We start from the raw sequence: 9,847 nt of genomic DNA on the forward strand, positions 1-9,847 counted from the left end.
TCTGGCTGTCATAAAATATATTAAAAACCTGTTTCTATAAATACATAAGCAACAAAAGGTTGGCTAAGAAGAATCTGCATCATTTATTGGATGGGTGTAGGTGGAAATGTACTGACAACAAAGGTTGAGGTACTTAATGCCTTCTTTGCTTCAGTCTCCAATAGTAATAACAGTTGTTCTGCAGGTACTCAGACCTCTGAGCTGGGCGACAGGGAGAAGAACGTAGCCCCCCATAATCCACGGGGAAATGGTCAGTGACCTGCTGTACCATTTAGACAGAAGTCTATGGTGCTGAATGGCATCCACACAGCTGTACTCAAGGAGCTGGTAGAAGAGTTCACTGAGCCACCTTCTATCATTTCCCCACACTTCTGCCTCACCACGGAGCCTCCAGGTCACTGGAGGTCAGCCAGTATGATGCCCATTTACAAGAAGGGCTGGAAGGAGGATCTGGGAAGCTAGAGACCTGTCAGCCTGCCCTCAGTGCTGGGGAAAGTCATGGAGCAGATAATTAATCTTGAGTACATCGTACGGCATGCACAGCACAACCAGGGGATTGGGCCCAGCCAACACAACTTTGTGAAGGGAAGGTCCTGCTTGATCAACCTGAGCTCCATCTGTGATAAAGTGACCTCCTTAATCAATGAGGGAGAGGCTGTGGATGTTGTCTACTTGGACTTTAGTAAAGCTCTTGACATTTTCCACAGCATTCTCTTTGAGAAACTAGCTGCTTATGGCTTGGGACAGGTGCACTGTTCACTGGGTAAAAGCCTGTCTGCACGGCTGGGCCCACAGTGATGGGGAATGGGGATGGTCTCTTTCTGCCAGACGACAAGTGATTCGACAAGAGGAAATAGCCTCAAGTTCCACCAGGTGAATTTTAGATTGGACATTAGGAAAGATTTCCTCACTGAAAGGGTTGTCAAACATTGGAACAGACTGCCCAGGGAAGTGGTGGACTCACCATCCCTGGAGGTATTTAAATGGCATGTAGATGTGGCACTTAGGGACACAATTTAGTGATGGGTTTGGCTGTGCAGGGTTAACAGCTGGACTCAATGATCTTGTCTTGTCAACATAAACTATTCTGATTCTAGGATTCTCTGTCACCATTAAGTTTTCCTGCTTAAATATGCCACTGCAATCAGTATCCTGCTGTATTCTTGGTATAGCAACAGCATACGTAAGCATAAAGTTGGTACTGTTAACTTTTAATTAAGATTAAATAATGAAAAAGGAAGCAATTTTACATAATTGAGGGCTTTAGCCCTAACTATGTCATGAATATAGAGATGAAACAAAGAAAGCCATTTTGCTTGACGTGATGGCAGCTTTAATGTAACCTTTCTGATTAACAAAATTAGACAACAATTAAATAGTGATCAAATCAGTCTTTATTGGTTCATTATTTATAAGAAATTTCCTGGAAATGTAAGTGTTGGATCTTTTAACTTACAGTACCACAAAACAAAGCTAACAGCAAAAAGTGACAGGCTTTATTGCATGATTATTGATGTACGCAGCAGAGCAAGATAACATTCTGACACAAGCCCTTAAAAAAGGGTACTGTAATTTTGTTCAACCAAAATTCATATTTAACAAAAAAATATGTTTTTCTGCAAAAATCTTATGCTGTGACATGCAACCCCTTGTTACTTAAGTACATCCTGTTTGGGCACTTTTAAATTTTTCCAACGCCTCAAAATGACTTTGTATTTTTCACTTACAGTTTTGTCAGATAATTTTTTTAAGACTACCCGCATAACTACAGCAGTTCCTGTTTGTTTATCTTCACCTATTATGAGATCCAGTGTGTCTCCAAGTTTCACCTGGAAACAGAAAGAGATGAGTGATTATAAACATTCCCTGGGGAAAACAAATCCCTGCAATCTTTCTTTCTTTCCACTTAATATTCTTATCTCACAGGAGAGGAGGAAGGCAGCCAATACCAGACCTATTATAGATCCTCCAGCTATAAACTTCTAGGAAAGCTGTGGCAATATGCAATTACATGTCTCATGATCTTCCATGCCAAGAGCTTCACCCTCCATGTTATACAACCAACACCTAACTCTGTGAAAAAAGTTTCATGTATGTCTTTTTTTCCTGAATTGTGCATCCCACCAGTCTTTTTCTATCAACACAGACACAAAACAGCAAAATGCAAAGCTCTTCCTCATGCCTTTTAAACGGTTTGAAGTGTTTCAAAAACAGAGTGCTTAGCAACTGCCTGTGCTCCTCTCAAAGGTCAGATGCAGTACACCTCTCATAAACCAGCCTTAACTCTATGGGATCAGGAATCAAAATTTCTCATTGTATTGCCCTCTGATGACAGTAGCCACCTCTGACGATCACCCTCACATGAAGAAAGGGTTGGTAGAAGTACGTGTCTGGTGACCCTCCTGGATCTCTCCTAACTGTGGTCCTGTGTGCTCTGTTACAGGTACAACAACCTTCCCTCAGCTACCCCAGTTTCAATCCCTTTCTATCATCAAACTTCCTATTTTCTTTAATCATGTGCCTGTTCCACCAGTATCTCAGATTTAATCATTCCTGCTCCATCAACCTCGCATACATATAATTGCTCCCTTCAACAACTTAAAATGTTCTGTCCTTAATGCCTTCTCTTGACTTCCAGTCTTAGATTTGACTTTCCAACCACACAAGTTTCCTGTCTGCCTTAGGGAATAACATTTTACCCAGGGAAGTATAGTCACACCACCACCCCCCCCGACGTGGAAGCGGTATTAGCAATGCTGTGCATTCACCTTTGCAGAGTGATCTAGAGGGAGAAGGTCATGCCTTAGCTATTTTCTTGTGCTATATTAAAAAGAAATTAAAAAAATAAAAGTCTTACAGTTCTACTTTTCTTCCATAGTTTTTCTCCATTCAGCCTGAGTTCATTATTGTAGAATGCATCTTCTACTTTACTGAAGAAAAACAAGGTTTTATTGCAGTTATAGTGTGCAGTAGAAGAAATAAAAGTGTTTCTTTGCAGAAACACAGCACCACCATTCATGGGCAAGGCACATTTCCACAGCTCTAATTTGTGTGTAAAGGACACCTTCACTTGAGGTTAGAACAGACTTGAACTGGATGTAAAGAAAAGGTCTTTCACAGATACTAAATTAAATAATAGCATATAGTTGCTCTGTGCCAGAAAAGCTGTTTCTAGAGATCTGTCTCCTGAATATCCAATGAATAATGTCCCCTTTCCTGCACCAGCCAATTTAATAATTTGTAAGTGACCAAGTTATACTAATATTCTGTTCTAACAACATAGTGATATCAGACTTCTGCAGGTTGCATTAGATCAAACTCTGTGATACATTTATAGACTGCACATTTACCTGGTGGACCTGTGAAGCTTATACCTACCATCCCCTATTTCTCCATTCATTAAATAGTGCATTATTTTACTCCCTCAATCTCAAATTAGACCTTTTCATATCACTCAGTACAGTATTCTGCATTTTCTTAATTTTAAATAAATAGTGATACAAAATGCCTCCTCAGCAATCTCAGAAATACTGCAGACAGGGGAAAAGCAAAATCAGGCTGTTTCAAGGGAGATAGGGTGAAATAAACAGGAACATCCATACATCCAAAACGTGCAGGCAGAGGGTCAAAAAAGCTACACCAAAAAAACCCCCACAAATACTGAGTTATTCCAACAATAAAAGGTTATCAAAAGTCAAATTTTAGATGCATGACGTCTTTCTCGCTACCAAGTTGTTTCTTCTGTACTTACTTTCTTGCCATGTCTAGACCAGCTTTCAAGATCACGTCATATCGAAGAGACTGCACTACTTTTTCAAGATCCTTGTAATCTTTTACTACATTGGGGTCATTTTCAAATTCATCTTCCAAATTACTTTCATCTTCTTCCTCTTCTTCCTCCTCCTCCTCTTGTACGCTTTGTCTGCTCCTTTTAGAGCTTTTGCTGCTTTTGTTGCGCAGAGAAAGTACTGAGATATACTCTGGAGAGAGTCTTAGTGCACTGAGTCTGACTGGGGAGAAACTGAAACATCTTCTGTAGTTTACTGTGCTTGCTTGACAGCTACAGAATAAGCTTCTCCTCCAAGTGGGATACAGTTTATTTGAGGGAAATTTCTCCCACAGCCCAAACCAGACATTTAGTTTTCTGAAAGTGCTGATGGGGAGTCTGAAGCCAGTCATAGCATAACCTAAAATAAAACAAACATTCTTATATAAAAATGAGCAACTGCTTTGATGGATTGGAAGGATTTCCCCACACATGGCATAACAGTTACTACAAAAAGATGAGTATCCAGTTCCCCATACAGTGATGCATCACCTGAAAGCACAAAGCTTTAGGTGGCTTTATGATCTGACTTTCTCACACACTGGCCAACTACAAGGAGCTAAATACAACGAGAACCAAACACAGAAAAGCCCAGCGGAATACTCCGTTTGTAATTCCTTTTCTGTTGTTCAACATTAACTGTCCAAACACATTTGTGGCACTTTCCTCCCTACATCTGAAATAAAATTTACAAAATACACGGAAACGCTGCTATCTGTGTCATAAAAAGCACAGGGTGATCTCTATTTATCATGAGTCATTGTCAATACAAGCAAGTTGCTGAACACTGCAAGCAAGCAAATCCAGAAAAGCCGAAAGCTGCTTAACCTCAGTTTCTGCTTGGACCACAACACTCCCGCATAACAAAATGCTGAACAACGACCCCTCCTGTTTCTCCAAGTAGGAAGTGGCGCCGTGGTAGTGCTCGGGAGGAATATCACGACTCTGTGTACCGCAACAGGCGCGACACCAGGAGTGACACCGGACACAGCAGGCTCATATGGAAGCTCCCCGGTGCTGCTGCTCCTTTCTCTAACCTGGGACATGCAGGTGGAAACACCCCTCTAACACCCCAGATGTCTTTCAACCCTCTCAGAAACTGATTTACAGTCCCTACTAGCTGGGTGCTGCGCTGGCTTTTACTGTGATCTCATATCCACGGAAAAGTGTTTTCTTCTGAGTTTAGAGTATGGTTTCCCCGCACCTAATGACCCCTGCCAAAATATGAAATGAGGTGGTATTTGTGGCTCAGAGAAAAGCCCTGAGCAATGAGGGCTATTACTGGCCAAATAAAAATAACCACACCTCCTCTGGCTTTTTTCTTGTATCTAAATATGTGAACTTAAAATATATGACATATAGTTTGAATTGTAGGACGGTACAGCGATCGCAGAATACACAGGCGTGTATCTGCCTTCTCCTCAGTTCGGGGGCAAATTCCAACAGTTATTTGGACGTGCAAACAAATATTATTCCTTCATTTTAGCACTCGACCTTAGTTTGTTCCGCGCTGGCCAGCGGGTACAAGCGGGCCGGGAAGGCCGTGAGCCCGCCCCACACAGGAAGCGCCCTCTCCGCCTCGCTGGAGCCCTCGGCCGGGCAGAGTCGCCCGGCACCCCCGGCCCGGCCCCTGACCCGCCGTCGGGACGCACGGTGGCGGCGGGACCGGGCGGCCCCGCCTTCCCTGGCGGCTGCCCCGGAGGCCGCACGGCCCGGCCCCGCCGCCCGCCCGCCGCCGAACGCCGCCGCGACCCGGCCCCGCCACCCGGGAGCCGCGGCGCGCCCGGCCCGGCCCGGGCGGAGGGGCGGCCCGCCGTGTTACCTGGGTGCCGCGGCCGCCGGGGCCCGGGCCGCTGCCGTCCCCCGCCGCCGCTCGCCCGCGGGAGGCGGAGCCGGAGCCGCAGCAGCCCCGGCTCGGCGCCCTCTGCCGGGGCCCGCAGGACCCGCTCCGGGGCGGGACGGGCAGGGCGGGCGGCGCGGGGGCCGCTCGTTCTCCGCCCCGCGCCCGCCGGTCGGGGAGCCGAGGCGCCTCTCACAGAATCACAGAATGCGCAAGGTTGGAAGGCACCACAGTGGGTCATCTGGTCCAACCTCCCTGCACAAGCAGCGACATCCCAGAGCACACGGCACAGGATTGTGTCCAGACAGTGGTTAAGTATCTCCAATGAAGGAGACTTCACAAGCCTTCTGGGCAGCCTTTTCCAGTGCTCGGTTACCCGAGCAGTAAAGTTCTTCCTCATTTTCCGGCGAAACTTCCTGTGCATCATGTTCTGCCTGTTGGCTCGTGTCCTAATAGTTGGCACCACCGAAAAAAGCCTGTCTCCATCCTCCTGGCATCGTCCCTATCTCTCCCTTCTGCACACCGTGCCCGCTGGTTTGGGAGCAGAGGCTGGAGGGAGCTGGGAGAGGCAGGAGGGCAGCAGGCTAAAGTGGGGATCCTGCCAATCCCTCCTCAGCAAACCGGGAGGTTCCACGGGAGGAGCCCTCTGTGTTTGGGCCAGCCTCTGCCCTGTCCTCTGCTGGAAGACTGGTTCAGCCACCGATGGTCTCCCTCCACACTGAGATATGCTGGAGCTGTTTCCCATTATAATTTCCCTGGCTTTCTAGGGAAGTTTTTTCTGCGTTTTCAGCTCCTCATGCTCTGACCACATGCCCAAACCAGAAAAACATGAACTTCTCTCACTGGGGAAATCATTCCAGCAGATGCACAAGTTTTCCAACCATAGATTGATTTGAAGGGTTTGGCCACCATGACAATCTAATTCAACCCCCTCTGTGACCTACATTTCCCTTTATCTTTCTTACTTTCCTTCACATTACATCTCCTTCTTTTACTCTGCATCTCCATTACTGGTGATAATTCATTATTCCTTCTCTTTGGAGCTCAGAAACTAGGAGGTCCATCCCCACTTCTGCCTTCTCCCAGATTTCTCTATGCTGTGCACCAATCTCTTTTTGCTTCTGAACGCTCCGATTTCTCAGCATTTGGGGAATTCTCTGTATCCATACTGAGCAGGCACAGAATGCAACCAGATTGGTAGCATCTCACTCTGATGTAAGTGGCCACACAAGATTCAGAGTAATTTTGGCAGATGGAAAAGCTCCTCAACTTTACAGTTCTGTTTTAACATGCCAGCCACCTCACCTGACAGACCAGCCGTCCCTTGGAAAAATACAAGCAAATCTGAAAAGTGATATAACTGCAGAACTATTGCTGAACAGCAGTGGTGCAATTAGCATGGGCATTATAAGTGTTTTCCTAATTTTACACCTGTATAAACTTTGTTATAAAGTGTTTGAATGGGAGGTTTTTATGTCAGGGATATTTGGTAATGAGCAATTCACAGGCAAAACTATTTCCCCTCCTTAGAAACTTCACTGGGAAGAAGTCTCTGAACACCTTTGTGTCTTTATGTATTTTGAATGTTCCAGTGCTAAGTTCTGTGAGATTTTTGACCAATTTCAGTTGACAATATAGCCTCCAATTTTTTTTGGCACTTTCCCCCTATATATGGTAAAATACACAGACATACTTACCGGGGTGGAGGGCGGGGAGGGAAGGATGGTAAGAGTGACTTCCTTGCATTCATAGTGGCACATAGTGAGTCAGAACAGAAAAGAATGTCAAAAGCAGTGTGGATTCCCTGAGCAGAAATGCTACCTTCTCTAAGAAGGAAAAAAAAACCCCAGCCAAAACCCAACAGAAACCACCCCAATCCTATCATGCACCCCATTCTCTTCAAATTTTTTGGAATTTGACTTGTCTCATGTAGGATTAAAGTCATGATCTAACGTTTCTGAGCATGAAGTTAACCTACTCTTAGTAAACAAAAATATAAGTATTAGTGCCTTTCTATGTTATTCATGCATGACACTTATTGCAGCTTCATATTGAATGGCAAGGTAGAGTGTGCCTCAAGTCACCCCCTCTCTTATATTTTAAAATATGATGATACAGTTGCATCTTGCACAAGCAGAAATTAATCAGATGCAGAGGAAATGTGACTTGATTGTCATGAGCAGGTATCACAAATCTGATTTATCTCATCATTTCTCCACCCCAAACAGAGACATCACCTCTGACACACTTGCTTAATTTCCTAGTCCAGCTATGACGGCAACTGTTCCAGTTGTACTAGTTGGAAGGTACATCATGTTATTATTACATCTCAGTCATGAAAGCAGATGCCTACCAAGGTTTTTTGGGACTTCCCCCTCCCCCAGGATTATTTCAGCCCTGGACTGTAGAGGAACTTCAATATCTCCCGGGTCTTCTTGTGGTCAGACTCCCTCCGTGCCAGAGGTGAAGAGCCATGAGAGGGAACTCCCAGCCTGGGTCAGTATGTGCATTTTTTAATGAAAAAAAAACAATGCAAAAATGAAGTTAAGAATGATCAATCCTGATTTAATTATATGGAACTGTAATTATAACCAAAATGTTCCGAGGGGGTGAAGACCTCAGTGTAATTTTTCTCTTCTCCCAGTTTACCATTAGATGGCAGTGAAAAGCTCCTCTCAAAGCTGCCACGGGCTCAGACTTCCCGCACAAGAGGCTTTGCTCAATCATACATCAGTCATACCTATCTCTGAGCAGGATGTTCTTTAACCTGCTTCTAGGTGATTTGATTTTTTTTTTTTTTTTAATAAGAGGCCTCCACAACATACACTCAAAAGTTTCAATTTTGGTAAGAAACAGTGATCATTCATTTCTGGCAGATTCATTGTAGTCTAATTTTTTTTTTTTTTTTTAATTGTTCTGATCATGGTGTGTTCTTCCCATGTCTAATCCCATAGAATTGTTTTTGTTTTTTCAGTGGAGACATCTCCTCTCTAGAAAGGGTAATTCCTCTCGTTTGATTTTCATTTCATGTATTTCAACGTACTCCCTATGCCATTCACTCACAAGATTAATCTTTTAGATTTGGTAGCTCAAAGAGAAAATTCTCAGTAGCTTTTGACCTGTGTGTTGGAATCTGTAACTGGGAATTCCCTCCCCACTGCCTAGGGTTTTTTGTTGCCTTTGTTTTCCTGCAAGGTCAGTCAAGTGACAGCGCTGGATCTGCTGACAGTCCTTGCATTTGCAAAATAAAGAGCCCCATGCTGCCATTTGAGTGCTGTGAGTAGCTCTGACTAACATTCTGCAATGCATATCTCACCAGATTACTTGTCTCTGCAGATTCCACTTCAATATTTTGTTGTGGAGACCACATGTTTTTTAAGTTACACTGCTTGTTTCAAGGTGGGAAGGTGACCGGACAGTGTTCTAATGCATATTTATGCTGCCTGGCCAAACAAGTGTTCACATATGAGCATGACCTTTAAGTTTGTCCATATTCATTTGAATAAAGAGCTTCCTGACTGCTAATTCACCTCTTCACACCTATTGTAGCTCCTTAGATGTTCTTTTTTCTTAGTCCTTAGCCTAGAGACAATTCCTCTAGCAGGTTACTGCATTTAATCTGTGACCAAATAATCCTATCATTTCTTCCTCTAAAGCCCCTCTCTGAAAAATAACCTTTCATGCAGCAGAAGCTCCCTTTCTAGCCCTTCCAGTGCTGCCTTTTCAGTTGGCAGGCTGCTCTAAAATTCCCTCTCTCATTTATTTGCCTATGTAATCTACTGTGCTATCTTTTGCTATAAAACATTGTGTTTATTCTCTTTAGGATACCTTTAACGTACTCAGCTCCTACCCCAGTACACTGAAACTTCTGTTTCTCTCTGCTTATCAGCTGTCTGTGTTGCCATTTCATCTCTTATGATAACAACTGCATTATGAACTTCTGTCCATTTTTTTCCTGCAGCCACGTTGGCATCCTGCGCAGAGAATCCCTTTCCAGAAGTGAGCAAGGTTTCACAAAGCACCTTTACTTGCATTTTACTTATTCCTTGAAAACCCATCTTAGACATCAAAGATTAATTAGAGGAGTAGAGGTAAGTGGATGAGTCTCAAGTATTGTTTTGTATTTGTTTAAGTGATGGATACAGTCACTTGTTAATGTATCATTCTCTCTTTTTTCCCCA

At 44.0% G+C, this 9,847-nt stretch overlaps 1 protein-coding gene across 2 annotated transcripts; it reads right to left on the minus strand.

Annotated features, from left to right (window-relative positions):
• Nucleotides 1-1,376: 1,376 nt before the first annotated feature.
• On the minus strand, nucleotides 1,377-5,725 carry MTRES1 (mitochondrial transcription rescue factor 1). 2 transcript variants are annotated; one of them, XM_005518247.3, is made up of 4 exons: nucleotides 5,649-5,725; nucleotides 3,752-4,187; nucleotides 2,858-2,930; nucleotides 1,377-1,829 (listed from the first exon to the last, which is right to left on the minus strand). In XM_005518247.3, exons 2-4 carry the CDS (start codon nucleotides 4,177-4,179, stop codon nucleotides 1,653-1,655), a joined length of 678 nt encoding a protein of 225 aa, XP_005518304.2. In that variant the 5' UTR covers nucleotides 4,180-4,187; nucleotides 5,649-5,725; the 3' UTR covers nucleotides 1,377-1,652. The 2 variants fall into 2 exon arrangements, with proteins under 2 accessions (XP_005518304.2, XP_087910019.1); XM_088053893.1 differs by lacking the exon at nucleotides 5,649-5,725 and adding an exon at nucleotides 4,655-5,122.
• Nucleotides 5,726-9,847: the final 4,122 nt, after the last annotated feature.

The sequence above is a fragment of the Pseudopodoces humilis genome, chromosome 3, assembly GCF_049639895.1.
Source record: "Pseudopodoces humilis isolate 2021_Gansu_Grassland_sample_001 chromosome 3, ASM4963989v1, whole genome shotgun sequence".
In the NCBI taxonomy this organism is placed as follows: domain Eukaryota; kingdom Metazoa; phylum Chordata; class Aves; order Passeriformes; family Paridae; genus Pseudopodoces; species Pseudopodoces humilis.